We start from the raw sequence: 26,684 nt of genomic DNA on the forward strand, positions 1-26,684 counted from the left end.
AAAAAAAAATGAATTATAACTTGTTGGTTTTTTTATTTTTCCAATTATTAGCGTTGTTTAGAACTGCATTCCTAAGAGTTTAATAAACCCTTTTCATTTAATACACAAGCATTTATCATAATCTCAAATATTAAAAAAAAAGAATTATTTCACTTGTATTCTTACTTGTTTATTCGCAGATGTCTATGCCATCCTGGTCACTATATAAATGAACGATTGAACAGAAGTAATGCGCGTTTGCGCCTACAAAATTTTCTTTGTTCCGCAGAAACCGTTATCTTCTTTCATTGCATATGTGAAAACACACAGTTATTAAAAAAAAACTAGCAGAATTGAAAAGCATTGCCATCCCAAATATTTCTATTGACAGTGGTGCGGAGATGAAACAAAATGTGAAAATAAAAATATTTGTGCTTATTTTAATTTTTTTTTTATTTTTTTAAATCCTCATTTCTTAGGAGTACCGGCATCTGTTCAAGAACTTATTGATAAAGGTTATATAAATATTGTAATTTTTTTTTATTTTTATTTATATATATGTATATAAATATATATATATATGATTGCGTGTTTCATCAATTCTCTTCATTGTCATTGTTAATTCTTTGAAATAGTACGAGTACGTCTTAAGACGTACGATAGCCGCCACTTCTTTGGTAGGCTTTCCGTTAATACTGTATCGGGATCTTTTTCCATTTCCATTTCCTGAAGGGACAATTTCCTATTGACTGGGGTACTTGTTTCAACAGCATTTTTAAGAAACTCCCCTAATTCGGGTGTCTAACAGAGTTCATTGGGTGGCCTAAAATTCTATTTTGGGTTTAATAACAAGCGCTTTTTACGAAACAGCATTGGAACACTTAAAGTCGAATGCCCGGTTTGTTTGGATTCATCATTAAGAGCTAACAATGTATCATCGGTCTGTTGACCTAATACAATATTAGCATAATCGCTTCCCATCTCTCCATTCCTTTATCGTCTTCAACTTTTATATTCGATTTTTACAATTTGCACGGTTTTACGCATAGTGAATGCATACCTCGCATTGCATTTTCGCATCGATGCAAAAAACTTTGTACATATGTTTGCATTGACAAGTAAAGGAATGATGTATTTATGAAAATAAAACAAAGCCATATGATTAAAATAAATCACCATATGATGACAAATGGGTCGTGTGCATTTCCGTTAAAACAATTTCACGTGCTAACAAGAAGGACATAATTGAATTAAGTTATGCTGCTGCACATTGCGGCATTAAAGCAAAGAGTATTAGAAGAAAAGTAAAAAAAAAAACTACAAACCAAGGCGGTACCTATCTCAAAAGCTTCGTTGAATTATTTATTAGCATAAATTGGTGAACCGAATTTCTATAATTAAAGATTCCTCTTAAGGCGAACACAAATTTTTCTTCCTTATTTTCAACCATTTGCTCAGTGTTAATTACATATCGTAAACTCTTATCGCTATTTGTAGCTATCATTGATTTTCGCAAATTTACACGTGCTGTTAATAGTTTCCGCTAGATTCCAAATCAATTATTTTCCTTAAATAAAATAATGTTATCACTGTGTCTTATAATTCTTTATAGTTTGCTTTAATGTGTAATTTTCGACGGTTTAACTGTTCGTATCCTATGTCTAATCATACAAAAGTTTTAAGAATAAACACAGGCACAATCAAATCAGAAAATTCCTTGTCATCTTCTTTCATGTTTTCTTTCTTTCATTTCAGTTCGGCGACACTACCATGGATTATTTTTTATACATTCACAAGTGGTTCTATCTTTCATTACAGTCCGACCCAACTACCATGAACTATTTTCTATGCAATATGAAATCTTTCTCATTTGATAATTGTAGCTAATAATTAACTGCTAATAGTGCATATAGATGCTAAGATAGGTACGTAGTACATAGATACGTTTAAACCATTGACCGGTATTAAAAAATCACCTCCTCGCAAACCAGCCTGGGCACAGAATCTAGCGATTCGGAGATAAGTAGCGACATTGGGGATGAACCGTACAATTACATGGTACATGTGACCTGGTCCGTCGAAAGAATCCCAAAAAGAAACCACGTGTGGATGAGCGGTAAAAAGTTTATAAATAATAAAATATAATAAAATATATTGTCTTTATTCATCATAATGTACATGCAGAATGAAAATCCTTGATTTATAGAAAAAATTTAAGAAATGTTTCGCATGTTCCGTCAAAATAACTTTAATCTGAGAAAAGCACAAAAAAAATATATTAGATGTTGATATGCGCTTCATGAAAAACTTACATTAAATCTGAAATCCTGTTTAGAATCTTGCAATTTTTCTATTAAAACTGGCAATTTTATGGGAGGTAGTGACCGTTTTGAATTGCTCCCGAAGGATGGCGTACAATGCGCAAACCCAAAAAACAATCCTTAAGGAGGGCTTTTTAATTGATAGAGCGACTATAGATAACCCATTTAAAACTTCAACGGCAACTCAAAGGTTTGGTTCGACAAATTTTGCCATTGACATCTCCTTCAAACTGCAAACCGATAAGAAGATGACTTAAAGAACACCGCAATTCCTCTAGGAACTGCTGATGAAAAAAAAGGGAATACCAAGCCGCAAAATATTGAGAATGTTGAGCTGCCACGCCCATAGCAGCCCCGTTGGGTCCGCGGAATACAATTGGGACATTGATCTGCCCCCCCGACATGTAGAATGTTTTAGCCGCTGAATTTATAACCTTGCATCAAATTGTTTAAAGATATAAAAATTCGTAAAGTATTTAGAGATCTCAATTACAACCGTGCAATAATATATTTTATTTTTTTTCAGACGAAGGAACATATTGTGGAAAAGTATGGCGGTGAAGAACATTGAAGAACATTTGCAAGCACCACCTTAATCGCTACTGTTGGCCCAAACCGAAGATTATATAGAGTATTCGCGTAGCGGCAAAGGAATGGAAAAACCAAAAGCTCGTAGTATATATGAGGATATTTATCTTAGTAATATCTTAGTAATATATAAACTGGGATTATCTGGGAAAAATGAAAGTCTCATATTAATCTCATGTTAATTCTATATATATATTGAAATATAATATATAATCTTTTCTATATATAAAAGTATAAAAAATATGCACTCATCTCCCCTTGTACGTCTCCTCAATAGTTTTATACAATTTTTTAAGGACTGGCGTTCGATTTTGCCCTATTTTATGGTCTAGACGATTTTTCTGATGAGTAGTAAACCGTTCAAAAAAAGATTTAAGTTTATGATGGAAAATAAATGTAAACAAAAATGTATTCATACCTTTATTGAAAGAAAAAATGTAATAATATACATTATATATAAACACTAAAAAAGCTATAACTACAAAGTATTTGAATAGCAAAAAGAAACCAATGATAAGAAAAATACATCCAAATGTCATTAATTCACTTCTATTTCAGCTTGACGCAATTATATTGTATATATACCACAAGTGGTTCTCTATGTAGAATATTTTGGCTGCTTAGCGGTTGTTGTATTCTGTGTATTACTATGGTGGTAGAAAAGTGATCAATATGTAATGGACAGAGAGTTTGAATTTGGACGCAGGCCGCAAGTATTTACTCTGTTACACGCCACTATCAGTTATTTAATAGTGCTTTGTATACTAGTGATAGATTTTGAGAATTTTCCGAAATTTTTTCGAAAAACACTTCGTTATGGGGCCATCCCAATGATAATTTTTACTTATCTCAGTTTTACGCTGATTAGATGGCACTAAAGCTGAAAAATTTTGGATTAACTTAAATGTTGTCTCTTCACAAATTTTAAAAACAATTTACTTTCATTTACGTTGTACGTGTCGTCTTTCTCTATATCGTCGTAACAACGATCTGAAGCTTATCCTAAGAAGAATGTACAAAGTTAGAGTTGTTAAAATAAAACGATCAAGAGTAACTTACTTTCTGAGATGGATTTATATGACTTTTTGGAATTCAAATTTACGATGTGTATATTGTCATCAACAGCGGCTTTGATTTTATCCACCAAATTTGATTTCGCCTTTTCTTCAAATTTACGGCTATAGTAACGTTTCGGTTTCTCCCGTAATATAAATAAAGGGGACCGCTCCAAATTTCTTAATTTACTCTCAGGAGGTGTTGTAGGACTGTTAAAAGGCGTTGCAGAAAAGCCTTCTGCTATTGTTTTATTGTTATTGTCACCACGAGCTCTTTCTGGTGCGTCTGTATTGTTTACTTCTTTCATCATAACTTCCACTTTATTGCAACATTCGATTAACTACGTATCAGTGATATGAAGCTCACTTCCATTTGTCGATGACCCAGCAGACTGTAATAATAATTCGTGACACTTATTTAAATAATTATTATGATTTTCATAAAATCAATATTGTATTACTAAAACATCGTCTTTCACATCTGACGCTTGATTTCTCAACCGGTAGTATTGAAAGCTTATTGCCATGGTTCTACAATACATTAAATCTGGCTATTGCTGCATCTGTTCCGATCAAGCATTGTCGACCTCGAAGCAAGTGTCCCCCATGGTTTAATAAGACAATTAAATATCACAAGAATAGAAAAAACTCGCTATTCAAAAAATATTCGAAAAGTGGCTCTGCGCTCGACTATGTCGCTTACTCGGTGGCGAGGCATAGATTTAACTCCCTCAAACATCATTATTACTGCAGATACCTTCAGTTCATTAAATCCTCTCTGTTTGCTAATCCTAAATACGTTTTTAAATTTGTTAACTCTAAAAGGAAATTTTCCACATATCCCTCTCAAGTTTCTTTTACTAGGTCTGTTTCCTCGGATGATTTTAAAATCGCAAATCTGTTCGCTGAGTACTCCCTCCGAAACTTTTCGATTGCTAATTTCGATTTATCAGCAAACTACTCATTTCCTATAACTAACTCGGTTTCAATACCTAACTTGGTTATTTCGGAAGATGATGTTTTAAAAGGGTTGAGTTCTCTAAAATACAGTTGTTCGCCTGGACCTGATGGAATTCCATCATGTGTACTTATATCTTGCGCTGTCGAGTTATGTGGTGTGATCTCAAAGATTTTTAACATGTCCTTGTATTTAGGTATTTTCCCTTCATGTTGGAAGAGTAGTTTCCTTATTCCTATCCACAAGAGTGGAAGTAGACAATTTGTTGAGAACTACAGAGGCATAGCCAAGTTGAGTGTCTTGCCCAAGTTGTTCGATCGTATTGTGACTCAGCATTTGGCCTTTGCCATTAATTTGTATATTTCTCCGCACCAGCACGGCTTTTGTAAAGGGCGATCTACAGTCACCAACTTGTTAGAGTTTACCTGTCATGTTTTCAAGGCTTTTTCTAGCGGCTCTGGCACAGATGTTATTTACACTGATTTAAGCAAAGCATTTGATATGGTTAACCATAGACTACTTATCTTTAAACTCCAAGCCTCTGGTTTCCCACCCTACTTAGTGAAATGGATAAGCTCTTATCTGCACAATAGATCCTTCAGAGTTTTGCTTAACTTCATTAGCTCGGATGAATTCCCCGTTACGTCTGGCGTACCTCAAGGAAGTCACTTGGGTCCCATTTTATTTAGTTTATACATTAACGATCTCCCATCGGTGGTTAATTCCAGCCAGATCTTAATGTATGCTGATGATGTGAAACTGTTTTCTTCCTTCTCTGTTGAATCGCAATCACATCAGCTTCAAGGTGATTTGGATAATTTTGTTGCATGGTGCTCTTTGAATCTCCTGAAACTAAATCTGAGTAAATGTAAGAAGCTTTCATTCTCAAGAAGAAAGTCATTCATTACTCAGTATTTCATAGATTCGCATAAGTTGGAGGAAGTCGATTCGATTACAGATTTAGGCGTTCTATTTGACCATAGGTTACGTTTTAACTTGCATATTGAGCTCTCGATTAGCAAAGCTAGGTCCGCGCTTGGTTTTATAAAAAGGTGGTCCAAGGAGCTTGATGATCCCTACATTACGAAAAGGCTGTACATGTGTTTGGTTAGACCCATACTCGAGTATGCCTCAGTTGAGTGGTCTCCTTCATATAAGTGCAACGTAGATTCAATTGAATCTGTTCAAAAGCAATTCTTGCTGTTTGCCCTTAGAAATTTGGGTTGGGATCCGATTGCCTCTCTTCGTCCGTATGAAAATAGGTTACTTCTGCTGTCCCTACCGTCTCTTGAGAAACGTAGATTTGTTCTTGGCGTTTCCTTTCTAATTAAAGTAATAAATGGTGCTATTGACTCGCCTTCATTACTTGGTGAAATAAGCTTTAATGTCCCTAACCGCTTCTCGAGGCACTTTATCTTGGTTAAGCTTAATCAGTGTAAATTTAATTATGAGCTGTTCAATCCGCTCAGAGTCGTTTGCAAGAACGTAAATGACGTCTACCACTTATTCTCGTTATCGGACTCTTTAAAGTCCATTAAAGCATTGCTTATTGCTCAATACGCGCGATTTACCTATGTCGTATTTAAACTAGCTTTTATCCTTAAAAAGTCGTTACGTTTCGAAAGTGAATTATTGTCAATTTATTAGCGGTTGCCAGGCTTATGCATGTTTGCGATGGCTTAGGGGTTCATTTGCAATTTGGTCCTGTACCGGTTGTAAGTGTGCTCCTATGCTGATAGTGTACATGCTTTTTTTTCTTTTTTCTTTTTCTTTTTTTTTCTTCTTATTTGTTTTATTATGCTTATACTCAATTTTATTGTTAATTAATATAAGTTTTGCATTAAGAGCCAATTGAACTCGACTGTTATTTGTTTAGTTGAGTTTCTAGTATAAGTGGAATAAATAAAATAAAATAAAAAAAACACGACTTAAATTTTTGCGAGGCTGTAAAATTGTCAAAATTGGCTATTGATGTTTGCACATAAGACCGGGAATCCGCTAAGTACATTATTTCATCTTCGTATCGACTCTTCTTTTTTTCTTTTTGAATTACCAATGTTTTAATGATATCACAATCATTCGGGCCGTGTAAGCAACTTTCTTCTTTCTGCAATTTATGTTTCCTTTGCGTTCGCTTCTGATAGACAGATTTTTGGGAACTTTGGGGACTAGATTCTATGGTTTCATCCATTTTTCAAATTTAATAATTTGAGTTTTAATTCTTGCACAATTGAATTTCCAAATTCTCCAAGAGGATTGATAATTTAAAAAAAGAAATGGGAACTTATCAATAAGTGAATAAAAGATTTAAAATTTAAAAAAAAAATTGTTTACTTAGTTGTATATACATTGGCATATATATTGACATATATTGCATATATTGACATATTTTGTATGTACTGTATATATTGTAAGAATATATTGTAAGAACTATCGCAAGAAGTCATCGAATGTAATTGCTGCTCATTTTTCGCGCAGGATTTAAAACATTTCTTATCATATTTTATTAAATTTTTTATTTTAAACATTTTTATTTTCAACATTGTTCATACTTATTCCAAGCAACTCTGAGATTTCTCCATTCTCCGCGCATGAATTTTTTTTTTTTCATATAGAAAAATGACCACCTAACGGTTTATATTCAATAACCACAAAATTGCGCTTGTTGAAAATATAAAAAGTTTAAAAAGTGAAAAATCATAAATTGAAAGTACGAGTAAGTACATTTATATAAATTTTTTGGTAATATTCATTAGCATTGATCTTATTTCGTACCTTCCGCTACCAAGTACACACCGAGGGCATAACTCAAGCAAAGAAATATTTCCCCATGGGAAAAATCCTAACTTCTTTCCAACCTACTTCAAATTATTTCTATACAAAAATTTTTCATCAACGAACAAATTTAACTCAGAGAAAATTATTAACAAACAAAGCTAAGTCAAACAAACGAAGAGAAAAAGAAAAAAGTTGATAAGTTCTTCATTCATTCCTTCCTCACTTTAAGAAGAAATCAATAAAATAAAATTATGTTTTCCTAAAATGAAGTGAGCCTTTTTGCAGTTATACAATTTTAGTTTACATTTATGGATTTGAAAAAAAGAAAAATCTCTTAAAATTCTCCTCAGAAGAACGGCTACTTCGTCGCTGCCTCAGCATCTGCGAACGCTCTTTCACCCTGTATTTTCAAATTGTGTAATGAATGTCGTTTTTCGAACTTTTCGAACCATCCTTTGCTTGCCACGAATTGATGGTTGTCCTGTTTCCTCCAAATAGTTGAATATTTTTAATGCATTCTACTTAACTACATTTCCATCTAAGGGCAATCGCTTTGTCGTCATATCTTCTATCCACACCATTAATGATTGTCCCATTTTTTCCATTACTTTTGTCCTTGGACGAGAAACGATTTTTGCAGGTACCGATGATCCAGACGATACTGAACATCTAATTTTCTCTTTGTGTTGTTTTATTGTTCTTATTGTTGATTCATTTAATTTAAAATGTCTGGCAATACCAGCTACCCTGTTTTCATTTTCAAGTCGTTCCAAAATGACTTTCCAAATGACGTGGGTTTCAACAGTAATAAATTTTCATTTTCACGACGTACCTTCCTTTTCTTTTGGCATTTTTCGTGCTTAAATAAAATTTTGATTATTTTAAGCTATAAAAAATTTAAAAGAAACTGATTATGAAATGTATTTACCTTAATTTTCACAAAATAAACTTTTAAGACAAAAAATACAAGCATATAAATCACTCTATCTTTAAAGTCCTTGAAATATTTCTATGGAAACTCTTTAATAAAATATAATTTAAAAAATTGTTTCACAAATGTTTTAAAACTTGGTGATGTGATTCTTACGACTTCTTTACTGTCAATGACGAGACAAATCTAAATGTCTAAAAACTCTTTCAAAATTTAATTTTCGGGAAAACCCTTTTTTTTTTTTAAATTAATATGTGTGTAAATTTTTGAAAAAAATTGCTTTGTAACTTTCCCGTCAATTAAATTCTAGCCAAGCTGTAAAGAGACGATACACATGCAGACATGCGATCTTTCTTGTAAAATTCAAACATTTAGTGTAAAAATCAAAGAGGCTAGATCTCAAAATTTGTTAAATAAACGTATAACGCAAAATTAAAGTTTTTTAGAATATTTTTTTAAAAAATTCTTGAAAATCGCTTTGTAGGAGTACCGCGTAATAGGAAATTTCGCGCATTTTACGAACCGCGTTGTAGCGAAACCGCATTGTAGGAGGGTTGACTGTAGCTTACATATGTCGATATTACTGTCTTCACTTGGTCTGGGTTAAAGCTTTACTAAATTAAAACCAACCTAAATTAATGCGTAAAAACATGTTATTTTTCTTGGTTATTCAAATACATTTATGCGTTTGCTTTAAAGGAACATTTGCAGGTTGATGATAGCTGCAAAGTGTTCCGTTTAAAGCAGAACGGAACTACTTATTAAATTTTTAAAATTGTTTTGAATTCAATTTATTTATACAAAAAATTTACATTTTTTTACAATATCAAGTAAAATTCCAAATTAATAATAACTTATACACTAATACACTGATGTTATCGCCTTGTCTGCCATGTCTTAATATTTTTCTATTTTTTCATTTATTTATTAAACACTATGAACTGTTTTGTAGAGCTTTCATCAACCTCTACAGTGTTGACGGCGTTCAATATGCAACTCAGCACACATGCCTTCTTCAAGAGCCATCGAGGCAAAAGATTATTGGACGAAAACATCGAGCTCCACAAAATTGCGAAATGCTTATTTTTTTTACAAACGGTGTTTATTATAAAAAACACAAAGACGGCAGAAGATATAAAACCCATCAGATATATGATTGTATCCACTTAGCGAGCGCCCATTACACGAGTACGACAAAAAAAGAAGCTGTACGACGGCCACATTGTACACAAATTGAAACAAAAATATTCGAAGAACGAAAACGCTGCCGCCTGCAATTTCTAGCTGGAAAGAGGCGTATTACCGTCGGTAGTCTCACCTTGGACTTTCCCACAGATTATTGCATATTACGACGACGTCACACCAGCATTTATCAAATCTTCAATCAAAAAACATAATCAGCGGTCCCACGGCGCAGAGAACAAACCAATATATTGTTGCTGTAACTAAGCTAGTCAATGTTTTTCATCGGAAAAACATCAAAAAATCAAATTGGGAATAGAATAAGAAGCAATTGAAAGCAGCTAACAAATTTCTTCAAAGGCATTTCAAGACGACGCAGCTATCGATCGGCACATGTTTTTCCGTCAAGAACTTCACTAAATTGGTAGAAGAACAGCTACGGGCTACCCTGGTATTTCGCTTTCGGGGTACAGGGTAAGCCAAGATGTCATTGAAGGATTTATATGGAATATGGCTCCAGTTTTTAAAAAAAGAACAAGATCGTCAACAGACATCATAAGTCTGTCCAAGCGCCTAATACACCCCAAATGGATTTCTGGAGCCAGGGAAACACGACGACCGACGACTACCAACCGGTGGAATCATTAGATTATAGAATTGGTACAGAGGCCGAAGAAGAGTTTCGGCCATTCGGCCTGGATGGCATGGCATATGAAGAGATCGAAACTGTCAAAAGCACCCCTCAGCATAAAGAATATTTTCGACTACTAACGGGGGGGGAAATACATTAGATATCAATTAAAATGCGAGCCATGCCTACAAGAATTAACCATCAGCAAAAAGAGCGCATGCAAAAGAGTGGGCGGTCGTATTGCCACTAAAAAGAAATGTGACAACGACGTACTGGCATACAAGTATCTCAAGGCTGAGTTTTTAAGAGAAGACATACATAACATATTCAAAACCGCTTATAGGATATTGTACATCACGTACAACGAAAAAATGCCAAAAGCAAATATCGGAGTGCGTATCCAATCAATAATTATAAACAATATTCCATTTTTTAATATAAGAGGTTCCTGCAGCAATGGTGACGAGCACAAGAGGAACCTGCTCGGTTACATTATTAAATTAGCGCTAAGCGGTAAAAACTGGAAGGAAAAATCAGTTCATAACGTATCTTATTTTTCTAAACAAATTGCAGATAAATAGAATATAAGAAAAATATAATAATATTTTTATTATTTTTCCTTTTTTTGTATTATTATTATTTTATTCTATCTATGTGTACGTAAATCATTAGCATACGGCTTGAGTAACAAAGGGGACTGAGACAATGAGGCCTTATTCCTATTTTCGGGTTGGGGCTTTAATATTGCTGACTTTGTACAAAACTTTATGAGAAGTGACAAATCTTGGTTTTGTATGACACTCACAAATAAAACAAATAGAAAGCGGCGCCTGAACAAAAGATAAAGGTAATTTATTTTAAATTTAGAAACTATTTATGCAATCCACCTTTGACGTATATTAATTCACATTTTTATTATATTATGTGGTTTGCAATTTTGGTTTATACCGTGTATTATATAAAAGAAATAAAAAACATGCAAAAGAAATTTGAAAATTATTCATCAGATAGTTTCAATTGTCATTTCCAAACTAGGGATGAATTAATACACATAAATATATCAAATATATATGAAAAAGCATCAAATATCATCGACATCTTACAGCCTTCCCATATTTATCAAATTTTTATCAAATACAACTCAATACAGGAATGTTTACATGTAACAGTTGAAATCTGTTTGTTTATAATACATTTTTAAAACAACGAGCATGGACTTCGAATTAGACAACTATTTTAACCATTATGAATCTTATTTTTTGTTTGGCTTCCGAAATTTTAGATTAACTTTCGGTTAAACATTATCAAGTGCATGAATTAATGCTTCGCGATCATGCTAGGCAGCAAGCGCACAAAAAGGCGATAGAATTAAATGCCAACTTTTTCAAAAATAAAATTGTATTGGATGTTGGATGCGGGACAGGAATTTTGTCCGCGTTCTGTGTGAAAGCTGGAGCAAAGTTACTGTACGCAGTGGAAGCTTCCAATCTAGCGAAGATTGCTTTAAAAGTGATGGAAGACAATGGATTAACTTCAACTTAGTATAACTTAATTTGGTATAAGTTTTTCATTCGAAGATAGAAGATTTCTGTTTACCAACTTCGATTGCGAAGGTAGACATAATCTTATTAATACCGGTATTAGATTATAGATATAGTGTCTCAAGGGCTCCAAAAATCCTCGCATTTGAACAGACTCTTGCTCCCGTTGGGTTGGTTTCACGCAACTTATTGACACTTGTTTATCTGCAGTAGCTAAATCTGACAGGCAGCTATCGGCTCTTGGACTGGGTAAGTAGTGAAAATGAAATCTACGTATACGCAAATTTTAGATTTTTCATAAGCCTTCTTTTTTTTTAGTTGTACCTGACAAAGTGGTTTGTAATTATTTGTCATGGATTCGAATATATCACGTGGTACATCGATACGGTACGATAGCCAATCGCGAAGGTTTGTGCTCGTTTCCTGGATTTGTTGCTCTTTATATTGTTTCTGTTTATTTTGGTAAATATTTCCCAACCAGGGAGACCCTTAAATTTTCAGACATTAAGAAAATACTCAACTCGTTAAGTAATTAGCTTGATACAAGCAAGTGTATAAATAAAGCATTCGTAGATTGCAAGCATATAAAATGATTATCATGACAACCCTGAAGTGAGTACAGTTAGCGTAAACACAATAATTTTTACCCAAATTTCTGTCGATAAACTATTATTCATACCAAATTTTCTTTTTCACAAATATTTTCTAATTTCGCTAAGACATCTGCTTAGTTTCCTGGGTCTAAATAAGTGTGAAAAGAATACAAATTGCACATGCATTATCATCATCATCGCGTCCGCTTTTGTAAGCAAATTAAGCAAGTAAGGACATTATATTCGGCTGAGAAAGAATCTTTCACACCCACAATGTGTTTCCTGAAAAGTAAGGCTAAATATTCATGCTTTGTAATATTGAGTAGGCGTGAATGACTTTTTAATTTTTACGGAAAATGCGAGAAAATCTTTAGCGTGCTTATCTTCTAGTTTTTGTGTAACGGAGAAAAATCCAAAAAGCAAAGCTATTCTTGGTTTATATTGAACTGTAGACATGTGCTCATTTTCAATCGAAATGCAATAACAACAATTATTATTAGTTCAAAATATTACTCGAGCAATTCAATGTAATTTTCCACTTGATTTGCAAAAAATGAGCCTTTTTTCAGGAATTCGAATATACGTAGATTGCATTCTTCTACTTTAAGTTTATACAATGTATAAAAGTATTATTATTGTTTGATTCTTGCTATCATTCAACTGATTCAATTATGAAATATGCGGCGCAAATTCCATTTAAAAGCTATAGAACGTCCAGCGGCAATTTAGATAATATTTGAAATGTGACATAGTAAGGATGATTTGAACAAATGGAAGACAAAAAGGCACTTTTTCCGCTATTTACACTAATGAAAACCATACAAATCATAGGTTACGCGACACATACTTTTAAAGTTTATAAACATTTGTTAAATGTAATATGTGAAAAAAAAATTTCATAACAATTTTCTTCTGGAGGCAAAGTTTCGATTTCGGCTTGCAACACATACGATCGAATTCAGTAAATTTTCTCTGTCGTTCACTACTCCCGCCGTTGATAATACATAATGGCGAACTACTTTGAATTATGAAAGGTACGTATAACTTTTCGCGAAGAAATTCGTAAAGCGGTCAGCAGGTTGACCACTGCAAAATGACATATATCACACAGGGGTTGATGGAAGCACCTTATTAAAAATTTCGTACTAAATAAAATAAATGTAATAAATAATTTATAAATATAAAACGCTAAGCTATATAAACATTTCTTCACTTTAAGCTCATTTGTATGTGTGTAATATAGTTAAAGGTAAGTACATTTAAGCTATAAACACAAAAGAAGAAGGATATACCAATAATTCATCGAGATTACAATACACAATTAAAACTTTTATTATTCGTCGCTTTTGATGAGCGGAATTTTTTTGCTGAGATAGTTTCGTGTATGTTTTACTATATATCTTTTATATATACGTATATATTTAAAATGTGTGTGAGTAAATATGTCAACACTTATACAAAACCATACGGATTTGTTGGTTCTTCAATACTACTTGTTAATTAATTGTTAAAAATTTTCTTTGTAAAATATTTTCGGTGGTTTTATATACTTTAGATTTCTACATATGTACGTGTGTTGTATGATTCTACTGTAGATATATGAAAGTATACATATTAGTTTGGGGAAAAAGAAATCCATTATTGTTTCGGTAGTTGGCTGCACTGATAGATTTCTCGTAAAGTATCGATCAAACAATGTCAGATTTATGCTCGTTGGAACGGTGACAGTTCGCACTAAAAAAAATTCTTTTGCTGGTTTTTGTTTGGTGCATTTGGTTGTGAGTTACAGCGTGTTAAAAATGGAAGTGAACAAAGAGAAAATTCGGTACATTTTACAGTTTTTCTTTGACAAAGGCGAAAATGCAAGCCAGGCGGCTAAAATTGTGAATGGTGTTTATGGTTCCGATACTGTAACAGCCAATTATGTGCAATTTTGATTTCGTAGATTCCGTTCAGGAATTCTTGATGCTAAATATGCACCTCGCATAGGTAGGCCGGTCGTCGAAAATGTCGATAAAATCGGAGAAATTATCGAAGTTGACCGGCATGTTAGCAGTCGTAACATCGCCCAGGAGCTAAAAATCGACCATAAAACAGTTTTAAACCATTTACACAAAGCTGGATTCAAAAAGAAGCTCGATGTTTGGGTGCCACACCAATTAACAGAAAAAAACATGATGGATCGAATTTCTATCTGCGAAGCCTTGGCCAAACGGAATGAGATAGAGCCATTTCTTAAACGGATGGTGACTGGAGAACAGAAATGCATCACGTACGATAACCCTGTGCGAAAACGATCGTGGTCAAAGAGCGGTGAAGCACCTCAAACGGCCAGGAAGGTTTTGCTATGCATTTGGTGGGACTGAAAGTGAATTATTTATTATGAGTTGCTTCCATATGGCCAAACGCTAAATTCCGATCTCTACTGTCAACAACTGGACCGTTTGAAAATAGCGATTGACCAGAAACGGCCAGAATTGGCCAACAGGAGAGGTGTCGTGTTCCACCAGGACAACGCTAGGCCACACACATCTACAGTGACTCGGCAGAAATTTCGGGAGCTTGTTGGGAAGTTTTAATGCATCCGCCATACAGTCCGGACTTGGCACCAAGCGATTATCATCTTTTTCTTGCATTGTAAAATTTCTTTAATGATAAAAAATTGGAATCTAGGGAGGATTGTGAAAATCGACTACTAGAGTTTTTTGCAAATAGAGATCAGGACTTCTACGAGAGAGGCATTTTGAAGTTACCTTTAAAATGGCAACAAATCGTTCAACAAAACGGTGCATATTTGACCCAAATCGGACAATCCGAAGCATGTTAAATAAAGTCCCGAAGTTCAAATAAAAATAATGGATTTCTTTTTCCCCAAACTAATATGTTGTATTATTCTAGGTGGCTTTTAGAAACGTGGGTTTCAGTATGTGAAAGTACTTTGTTAGGCGTATTTTTTTTTTCTTTTTCTTAAATTAAATTATAATCTTTAAAGCTACTACATAAAAAAGATAACATTATATTTGAATTTATATTGTTTTTCATTCGACCTAATTTTCAGGATAATAGTGATTTATATTCAAATTATTCGAAAAATTTTTCTTTTTTTTGGTTAAAATATAAACTTAAAAACTTTAGGAAAAATTCGAAGAATCATTTTAATTATTTCAAGTAAGTTTAGATAACTTTAGAAAATACGGCTTATTTTTAAGGCACAAATCTTGCTCGTTTCACGGAAGTAGAGAATAGTTTAGCCTGAAAATCACTCTGTTAAAAGCTAAAAATAAATGTATATACATATATACAGGTGTAGTATGGATGTCACTATGGGCATTGAAGGTTTCTTGTATACCCCTAAGAATTGGGGAAAAGTATAATAAAATCTTATAATAAAAGCAAATATTGGTTGACGGTTTTTTGTCATTGTAAAGGGCTTTAAAACTTGCCGTGAATTTTATGAGAAAAAAATGAATAGGGAACCGACGATCCCACTTGTACGACACAGCCAGTCCAAGCTAATGATTTACCGCCATCAGAATGCATTACAGTTGTTATGCTCAGCTTAATGTATGTCATTAAACCGATCAGTAGCGTCTATAAAAATATCTATGAAAAGCAAGGAAACATTAACAGTTTTATAAGTTTTCCAAACAACTTTTAATTCGATTGAGTATAACTTCGAAAATACTAAGGCCACAACTTACATCTTTTAACCATAAATGCTTAATTTAATCGTGCAATTCTTTCCATGCCGTACCATCTAATTTAAAAAGGATTTCGTGTTAGTGGATCGGTGCTTGCATTATTGTATAAACCGCGATCTTGTAAATGATCACCATTTGCCACCAAAATTTGACAAATAGCATCAAGATCCAACATTAATACTATCGGTTTTAGCCAAGCGTAAACACCGATAAATGGTGCTCGTCTACCATAGAGGGTGTAGAAACGTCGCAAAACATCGGCTATATGCAGCTTATTTGCAACAGTTGGGTTTAGAATGCAGTATACCACGATATTTTCAATAACTGAAAGCTGCTTTCACTATTAAATAGACAATTAATAATAATTCACTCGTTTTGACGCGGTTTTCATTACAATTCCTCAAAAGGCTTTTCCTTTTTTGGTTTGTACATTTTTCGCCAAAACACGTATTGGTATTGAAGTTACAGACTCCAAGAGATTTTCTTGAGCAAATTGGATCACTTTGCTGACCAAGCCTTCTGCGTTTATGCAACGCCCGCTGCTTCTAAATTATCTACAATTAAAGGTGGTTTCTGCTTGTAATTCTTCAATAGGAAGAATTTCGATAAGTTCTTTCACCATGTGGAGGAAGACGTATTGAGCCGTATTCAGAACTCCAGTGGCTGTTTTTAATGTTTCCTTCGAATTCTCATAGACACTGCAGACTACATCTTCAGTGTTAACTTCGGTTCGTTCATAATCGAAAACGAAGCGTTCGAATATTTTCCACAATGCATTCCATAATGTTATCAGTAAGCTCGCCTTCAAACGGGTAGGACGCTTGGCCTAAATACGAGTTAGTTTGTAGGCCTAACGCCGGGCATTGTCTGGGCCAGTTGATTTTCCAAATCTGTGCATGAATAACTTTTGCACAATATTCTGGCATCGGTCCATAGCCAAATCATCAGCCACCAAACGTACAAAGAAAGTTTCAAGACGAAACATTTCTGGGCACACACCAACCGTATCGCTTGGCATTGTCATCTTCTCCACCGCCATTTCCATCATGGATTTGCAAAGATTTAGCTTTAACCCGTAAAGTAGCTATTACTAGTTCCAAATGCTTTATTCATAAAGAAACAACGATTACATTATATGACTTTTAGGAAGCAATTGTGTTAGCTGATTATTACTGTTATAAGTTACTTTCTTTATCAATGGCAGTAAGCTTTTCTATGTCACGATCCCAACTGAGATTAGGCGGTTGCAACCATTTCCTGTAGTATTTCTGCTGCTGCATTAAAATTCTTTCAAGAGAATTTTTCTCCTCAGTCAACATCGACAGCTTGTTGACCTTTTCTCAATTTGTTCGCGTTTCTTTTATAAGTTCTTCTTGCGCTAAAGTCAACTCCTCCTGTAAAGTGCAAAAATATTTACATTCTTGTACCCGGAATGACGAGTACAGTAACTGCATGTATCCTTTTATTTATCATTATCCGATATACGAATTGAGGACTTGATCAGAACGTACCGCTTTTTCATTTCTTTGCGTTAAAAATAACAACTTACCCGTCTCTTCTTCATTTCTTGTTCAATTAGACGTATGTCCTCTTCTGCGGTTGTCTCCAGTTCGAAAACATACTTTCCAAGGACTTCTTCTTCGAGTTCATCCAAATTTAGGATCAAAGCAAATAAATGAAATGTCCGTGTTCAAACGTCTTAAATGTACGATATTTACGCGGTGCAAGTGTTTGGTTTCTACTTCTTCATTTTTAAGTGTTCCTACGCGCCCCTTTAAATCTATAAGTCTATTGGAGTCGAAAAGAACCGCCTTACTTATGTCACGCAAATCTTCGCTTTCTCGAAAATGTTGTATTTGATCCATTTGTAAAAAGATGGACACATATATTTTGTTAAGCTCTTGTTGGCGTTTTCGCTAAAAGAAGTTTTTATAGGTTACACTGGCTATTAATTTCTTAATTTATTGAGGGAAACAAAACGTGAATAATTCATTTCAATATTGATTCACTTCTGGCACAGTACCATTGTACGCTATTGTCTTTTCACTTTGCATTCTTGCATTTGCACTTATATTCTCTTCTTTGCGAATTAATGTTGCGAAAAACGCACTTACCCCGAACGCCAACTTTTCCTGCTCTTTGTTATAAACATCCGTATGATATTTTACGTTCTTTTGCGCTTCCTTAACTTCGTCACATTTGGAATCTATCTGCTTGAGGGCATCATTTAAATTTTTTTCCAATTCATGTCTATCTGCGCGTAACTTAAACGCTAACTCATACATGGACCTCTCCAGTCCGGGTGGACAATGGCTTTCATCCAAACGTATGGCCGTCATATCAGTGGAGTCAATACTTTTGGTGTCTTCTTCCCCTTCGCTGGAGAATTCATCCTCCGAGCACGACTCGGACAATTCTAAAGAAGCATATAGAACATAGAAAAACGAGGGTATATAATGCTTCCAGAGCAATTCACGCTTAAATTCTATATAGTTTACCATCTTCATTTTTTGGTTGCATAGGTGGACGCCATTTTTTGCGAAAAATTCGACGCAAAAAGTTGAGAAACTTAAGACCCTTAGTGTTAGTCATAAATTTTGTTTGAATTATAGCGACTTGGTCGTTAATGCGATCGCAGTTTTTACACAATTCGTCAATTTTCCGTGTCAACGCGTTAATAGAGGTCTGAGCCTGGTTAAGTGTCGTCAAAGCGTATTCGGGATTATCTAGTTAATTTTCTATCTGTTACTGTCTCTCATTATATACAGCTCTTGATTCATAGCTGTTAGATAACTAGTCATGAAATCAGTCTCATATTTTACTTGGAGTCGATCATCGCTTAATTCAGTCAAAAAATCATCAAATCTTTGAACGCTTTGATGTACAACGGTTAGAATGTCGTCTTGTTCGTTTAATAAATTTATCAGCCAGAGATAGCGTTTTTCTATTAACCCGGTTTTCATTCGAATTCTCTATACCTCCCATGGATTTGTAAACAAATTCATCTGTTTTTGATTCGAAATCGCTATACCTCCCATTGATTTGTAAACAATTTCATCTGTTTTTCATTAAATTCGCCATACCACCCACTGATTTGTACCACATTCATACAGTAGCGCAATGTGAAGAGCAATATGAATTGAATTTCTAGCAAAAATATATTATTCGTTATAGGTACCTAAGTTTGTTTACCAATTACGTTAACATTAAAATGTCAAATTTATAATAGCATTAAAAAGGATAACAATAATATATTGTTTTAAAGTCACGTTTCTTTTTGTATTTGCATTAAATATTCCCTCCCTGTGTATACATGTGTAAATATTTTAAACAATTATAAAGTGTAAACTAATTTAAAGCGGATAATATGTGCTCCATAATTATAAGATCACAATTTACATTAATATAATGAGCTGAAGCTAAAGGTTATACGATTATATTATAAACAAAAAAAAAGGTTGAGAAAAAAATGAATATTACATTTCGTAGCTGCTGACATATTAACGGTATCACATACTTCCTCAAGTAATCGCTTCTAAATTCTCTTATTTTCGCTCTGTTCTTTCTATGAAATATTTGGCCCACTTCAATAGCATCGTATGTTCCGAGCTGTACAATTCCGTAATGCCGAATTAAAGTGCGTATTGCTTTTTTTTATCATAGCTGTTGCAATTCTTTCGTTTTTGTTTGGCATTTTTTTTTTTTCCTTTAATAATGCTTTTGGTGAAAGCAAAGTAAAACTTGGTAAATTTGGAATATTAAATACGTTGCCATGGTACTGTAGCATCCAAGAAAAACGAATATTAAATATACTTAAAGAAGTAAGTTGACTCATAATCTGATGTAATATTTTCTCTTTTACATATTTTCATCATTACTTTTGTTTGAGAAAAAATTTCAACAACAAAATATAACAATAATAAAAAACAGCTGACAATCTGAAAAGGTTGTTATATATGTGTATGTTTGATTATTATTTAGCAGATGAGCAAACGACGGGGCAATTATTGAAAAATGTAAAAGTACGGGCAAATTGAACAAACGTCGAGTAAATGAACGAGGAACTTATGAAAGTTACTTGAAAATAATTATGATGAAAATGTGTTGTTTAAAATGTCAAAAGTTAATTAAAAATTCCAAAATTAATCACAAACGGGAGACATCCTTCAGATCATTGCAAAATATTTAAATCAATTACTGCCTTGTAATAAATTATAAAATAAAATATTTGTTTTGTAAGTCTATGAAAGGAATCAACTCATTGATGGAAGACCTTAGCGCATTAACGTTTACTGCATAAAAATTTTCAAAAAGTTTTCTATATGCTAAAAGCACTGCCAAATTCTTCGTTTCAAGCTTAATGTGGCATTGGCGTCAGTTCTTCCAAAAGAAAAGCAACCACAGACTGAATTTCTAGCAAAGTAAAATAAGAATTGTTACGGTATGAACGTAAATGAAATGCAGTTGAGAGATTTCGATGAAGAAACGGAAGACACGGACTCTGAGACTGAATTGCTTGTACGCCACGTTGGTAACGGCGGTAGACAGCAATCAGACTTTAAATTACAGAAGACCAAAAGCAATTCTAACTCAATAACAAACAACAACCGTAGCCGTAGTCATGTTCATCATAATAATACCAATCGTCATAGCCGCTCGCTAATGAATAACCACCAACGCAAAACGCAAAGCTTTCTCAGTCAGCTCTTTGATGTTGTTAGCAACACAACATTTACTCGCAATAATAATAATTCGATATTGTCGCCATCCACGTCAAATTCTCATCGGCCTAATTTACGTACTTCACGCGCTGCGCCGGTACGTCACAGAAATGAACAAAATTGTGAATATTTTGTGTCAAACTCAATCAGTGCAAATACATCAACTACGAGTACGATAAATAATGCGGCATATGCCGCCCGTTTCAATCATTCCTCGAAAACTTATCATATAAAACATCCGGTTGCATCCATGGATTCAACTGATGCTAGCCCAATGGGTACCTTTCACTACAGTGATACACCACCTACAACTAATACGACAGCAGGATTGAGCGCCACGTCTAATAGTGTTAACGCAACGACAAACAATGGTCTACAAACCGTTGTAGATCCCGATAACGGTTCAACAACAGTATTCTATCAAAAAAATCGACGGAAAAGTAAAAAGCGCTCGCTAAGCAATCTTTGTAAAGTTTGTTTATGTAGGTAAGTGCCTTCAAGTGTAAGTGTCCGTTCGCTGGTACTTGTTACGTATATGATAATTTAGTGATAATGAGATAAAAACAAGTTATTTTATTTGTTTTGCTTAAATTAAAAAAAATTATGACATTAATAAGAAGCAGTTGCAAAATGCGATTTAATTTCCTTATTTGAGCAATAAGTAAGAACTTCAAAAAGTGTTCTCTGCAAATATATTTGCATAAATAAATTTTTAACAAAGCTTTGACTGAGAACCTGAGCTGATCGCAAGAAAATGGGAAAATTTTTGACAAGTGAAAAATTTAATGCGATGCAATGAGTACAAAGCCAACTAAAATACTTTGTGAGAAAAATGTATTTACAAGAGTGATGGATGGTAGTAATAATTTTGCAATTCCAGTTAAGAGATCTCGGGGAAGTTAATTAGATGCTCTTAATTTTCGCTGGTCAATGTATTTTCATCATACCTAATTTATATTCTTATATCAAAAGGAATTTCGTAGCTGCGGTTTGAAAATGTAAATGATAGAGACATGTCCACAATAGTTGAAAAATGAAAAAAAAAGAAAATATGTGTCGGAACCTCTGATTTCAAGTATAAAAACAGTCGACTTCGAGTGAGCGAATAATTTCCAGCTGTTTCTAATACAATTGCAAAGCTCACTTTCAGGGTTATTAAGAATCTATAACATAAGTTTTTATTTTTTATTTCCAAATATAGAAACCTGATGTGAACTGCTGACTGTTCAAACCTATTTCGCTTGTTTGTTTACCCCTATCTTTTTTCATTTACAATATTTGTTTATATAAACACTTCACATAATGTGCTTTGTTTATGACTCAGCATAACTTTAAAAAAAAATTCATATCACTGCTTATATAAGTCGTTTTGGTTTGATATATTTGAGAAAAAATATACATTTCTTAGACGTTTTTAAAACAAGAAATATGAGTAAAAGAGCTTAACTTATTGATTCCGCGAAGTCTTTATGGGGCTAAAGATGCACTTATTATTTTTGTTAATTCTGAGAATTAAGTTTTTGATTTGTTTCCACTTGTAGGTTTCAATAACGTTTGTGTATAATAATTTACGAGAGTTAATGTTTTACTCTAATGGGCAATAGTGTTGGCGTTCGGTTGGTATGTCGTACATACCAATTACGTACTAGAAGCAAGTGAATTGCTTGTATGGTGCACATACATATATATATCATTAATCCGTCTGCTTACTGCTTCGTTTACTTTCTTATACTTAAGGTTGGCGTTAGTAAGATATGAAATACATTAAATACATTAAACATCACGCCTATCATTCACAACAAAAACTTATCGTGCACAACATTCCATTCGTAAGTTCCAATAATATTCGACAGAAACTGTTCAAATGCATGCGTACTGATTTATCAAAAGATTTGATGTTTCCCTTTCTGGCTGTTAAGATATAGAATCGAAGAGTTATGTCAATACTTGAGTACAACTTACAAGCCATCCTTTAATACTTTTACAGATATTTTTACAGAGCTTGGCAGAATCCTATGCGTTCCCTTTTTCGCTGAAGTGTTAGATGATTTTTGTAAAAAGCTCTTACGAACTCTAGCACAGAACAAACTATCGCAGCTATGAATTTTGATCTATAACTCCTATATCCTACACCACATGTGGTACCACACGTCTGTTAAGTAGACCCACTTTTTATTATGCCGATCGGTTCAAAATTATTTCCTGTCTGCCCGTCTTGGTTTCTTGTGTTCAATTTACAGTCCGCAATTTTTAAGATATTTTGATGTATTTTGATACACCGACATACTTTGGCTCAAGAGCGGACGCTATTGAAAATGGTTCGAATCGGACCATTTTTTCATACACTTTCCATCTAACGCCGTTTATGAATAACTGTAGGGTGATATAGGGTGTTCAATGGAGGCCCACGTTCCGCTATAGTGTTCTCCCTTGTTTAAATATTGGTTTTGAATTTATCACGTTGATTATCTGGAAAGGTCAACTAAGTTATATATCACGTTTCCACCTTCTACTACAGCTGTACTTTTTATTACCGTGACTTTCCAAAACTGGGAACGGACACACCCGTATTTTTAATTTAATAGCGAATCCCGCGTTAATCGTGAATATATGTATATTAATGTGTGGTAGGCATTTTTGGGTGATGCGAAACAAGTTGAGTATAAGGCCAATAAAAAAATTAAGCTTTCGTATGTCGTGAAGTTGAAATTTTGTTTGATTTTGCTCGACTATTGGCTTCTTTTCGATACGTTTTAATTTTTTATAACTACTTAAAGCGGAAATTTGTTGTTTGCGCTTAAGGTAGCTCTTGAATGAAAAATTTTATTTAATATTAATCAGTAAAAGTTGCCCGCAACCAATGTAATGTTAGCCACAAAAGGGCTAATGATTCAGATTTTCTTCTCTGTCAAATATCGGATTAAAATTTGCTTACAATATGTATTAGGATAATTTTTAAATTCAAAATTAATATGCAATTCCTTTGTACGGGTGCGCAAGTAGTAAAAACCTGTTCAAATATAATATTAATGATCAAGGTGAGCACACAGTTTTCTGATTTAAAATTATGAAAATTAACAAAACATTTGAAAGTATTAGATTTATTTGCAAATACATAAAATATTCCTTTAAGCTCTTGTGTTCGCTTCGTATCTTTCCTCTTGCAATTCAAAATTCATTTATTGAAAAGAAGTGTTAAGAATTTATGGCATAAAAAATTGACGCTAATAAAAGTAATTATTCGATATGTGATTTTCTTGAAAGTCAGGGAGGAACAATTAAAAAACTATATTCGGTTGTGACCGAATCTTTTACGCCCGTCACTGTCAACCTCAAAAAGGCTAAAAAAAGGGGCAGGACAAAATTTTCACGTTCTATAATAATAGACGCGTGCGACTGATTTTTTCCATTTTCAAAATAAAAGTTTATGTCTGGACGGACGAACAAGCAGTCATGCCTAGGTGTTTTCCAAATTTGAAACTAGCCAGGGATTTGTATACCTTGTAGGGGTTTTGAAACTTGTTTCCGGTCGTTATTACGGTATTGAAAAAAAAATTAAACTAACACACTATAACGTTTGGGTAGGTGTGGTTAATTTTTCCATTTTTCTTCAGTGACTACGGCATCGCCTACAGAATGTGCTTTGAAATTTTTGTACATTTACTTGCTATAGTCTATGAGCAAAAAACCAAATTTTTATTGTTTCGAAAAACGCTAGTGTTCTCAGTTTACGTGGTGCTGTGGACGTGCCCTTCGACCGATTTCGACCATTCTTAGTACCAAACTGCACACAAGAACTTCAAATGTTTCTGCCAAATTCGAAGTCGATAGCTACATGTTTGCGGCTAGGAGAATGTTTACAAAAGACATTACACAGGCGTACAGAGGGACATGCTTAAATCTATTCATAATTTTATGCTAATCGTGAATGAATATATTTTGTGGGATCTTTGGGATTTTCTTCTGGGCGTTGCAATAATTTTGAAAAAATGAATATGCCCCTCCCTTATCCTTCGATGATGGGTATAAAAATCAGTTGATGGAATAAATTGACAAACGTAAGGGAACTGACATGTAATTACATATCGAAAAGTAAATTTTTTATAAGCTTCAAAGTAGCATATTCTAGTTTGACCGTATTGCGCATCTGGCGACATAATTTGATGCCGCTGCTTCTTCATTTAATCATGGCAAGCACGCAGGTCAGTCGTAGAATCCGTGTACAAGCCGAGTTACAATATTATAGGTGTGCGTGTGTTTGCTGCATCGGTGAAAAAATTAATATCGAAAAAAAGTCAATATTCTATACTTGATGTCAGTTTTAACGAAAAGTTCAATTAATGAAATAAGTCGTTGCTGATCTATCTCGAATGTTCGCGAATGGTACATGCACTTTAACGAAGGCCATGAAGACTTAAATGAAAACCAATATGTCGAAATTTGTGATTACGGAGAATGCCCTGAAAACAGTGCCCGAATTCTTAAAAGATTCAAAACGATCGAAATTTATACGAATGCGATTAGCTATCGTCAAAATGAACGAACGTGTAACATTTTGAATGTTTTCTCGCTTTGCTGTGCTGAGCAAAAGTCGCGCAGAAAATCTCCTCCTATTTATTTATTATCTATTCGCAAAAAACGTTTCGTTATAAACTGAATATACTGTCTTAACGTGGAGGCTTATACTAATGTAACAAGAAAACTTCACTTACAAAAATTTAATTCAGCTCAGACACTTCCCATTACTGTACGCACGTGAAAGAAGGTCAGTAAAGAATAAACCTTTTGAGCCTAGATAGGAATTTATTATTTCAATAAAGTCGTCTTTATATTAGAACGGATTTTGTGCGTGATGTCGTTGATGATGATAACGTATTGATGAATATTGCGTAGCTATAGAAAGCGCTTAGTTGACGAGGGCATAACAAGTATCGATCGAGCGCTAAAGCCATCTCTTCTGTTTCTATCAATCTCTTTCCGTTTCGTCACCGTGTTACACGAATAGTGATTGATCGAAAAAAAACCTGGAAAATATGTTTTCTAAAATCATTCTAATATGCGATTCAATTATTTTTTAATTTAAATACCTGGCGTCAGTAGACCCATCTAGATTCATTAAATTGACTCATGAAACTCATTACTTATGTAATATAATTTAAAATACCTTTTTTTCAGAAAACATTATTAAGAAAAGCGTTAAAAGAACTAATGCATTAAACAAATTTGCACATGTTCAAACTGCTTCTCAATACGTCAATTAAAAAAAATTGGAATAATTTATAATTCTAATAACTATTCTTATGTAGCGGTGATCTGCGAGAGAGATAGAAAAATAAGAGTTCTGAGGCATACGAATAACGTAATACAAGTTAGACTTTGCTAATTGTATGGAAACATTTTGTGATTGCAGAAAAATTGCACAGGCGTCTATATTTATTCGTATTTAAGTTGTCGGTGTCAAAGGTCAGATAAAAGTTTGTTTTTTTATTTAAAATGAAAAGAAGGTAAGAAATCGAAAGGGTGTGAAGATAAATTCGAATTTAACTAGTAAAGACACCTACCATTTCTATTAACATACCTCTGTTAACGACTTAACAGAGCTCATGTTAACGACTTAACAGAGCTCATGTTAAATAATTTCAATTGAGATATAGTTGGATTGAAAGCCTAATCCGTCCATATTAAAAAAAAGAAAATATTTTTGT

The 26,684-nt window shown here is 33.7% G+C and overlaps 2 protein-coding genes, 1 long non-coding RNA gene and 1 pseudogene across 3 annotated transcripts in view; 2 read left to right on the top strand and 2 right to left on the bottom strand.

Moving 5' to 3' along the window:
- The first annotated feature begins 1,785 nt into the window (after positions 1–1,785).
- LOC119640637 lies at positions 1,786–2,866 on the top strand. The gene is made up of 3 exons (XR_005247688.1): positions 1,786–2,095; positions 2,315–2,767; positions 2,827–2,866. It is a non-coding gene; the product is annotated as an uncharacterized LOC119640637 (long non-coding RNA).
- Positions 2,867–3,706: 840 nt separating this feature from the next.
- On the bottom strand, positions 3,707–4,331 carry LOC119640342. The gene is made up of 3 exons (XM_038038281.1): positions 3,948–4,331; positions 3,828–3,890; positions 3,707–3,768 (listed from the first exon to the last, which is right to left on the bottom strand). Exons 1-2 carry the CDS (start codon positions 4,252–4,254, stop codon positions 3,886–3,888), a joined length of 312 nt encoding a protein of 103 aa, XP_037894209.1. The 5' UTR covers positions 4,255–4,331; the 3' UTR covers positions 3,707–3,768; positions 3,828–3,885.
- A 12,411-nt stretch (positions 4,332–16,742) lies between these two features.
- Positions 16,743–19,420, bottom strand: LOC119640381 (annotated as a pseudogene).
- An 829-nt stretch (positions 19,421–20,249) lies between these two features.
- Positions 20,250–26,684, top strand: part of LOC119640380 (probable phospholipid-transporting ATPase IIB) — a 28,064-nt gene continuing 21,629 nt past the window's right edge. The window contains exon 1 of the mRNA XM_038038361.1: positions 20,250–21,465. Coding sequence (XP_037894289.1) covers positions 20,702–21,465 — 764 coding nt within the window. The 5' untranslated portion in view covers positions 20,250–20,701. The remainder of the gene's footprint in view (positions 21,466–26,684) is intronic.

This window comes from Glossina fuscipes, unplaced genomic scaffold (genome assembly GCF_014805625.2).
Source record: "Glossina fuscipes isolate IAEA_lab_2018 unplaced genomic scaffold, Yale_Gfus_2 121, whole genome shotgun sequence".
In the NCBI taxonomy this organism is placed as follows: Eukaryota; Metazoa; Arthropoda; class Insecta; order Diptera; family Glossinidae; genus Glossina; species Glossina fuscipes.

What these genes read in the sequence shown, in the direction of transcription:
- LOC119640342 (XM_038038281.1), bottom strand. Translation starts at nt 4,254, where the DNA reads ATGATGAAAGAAGTAAACAATACAGACGCACCAGAAAGAGCTCGTGGT.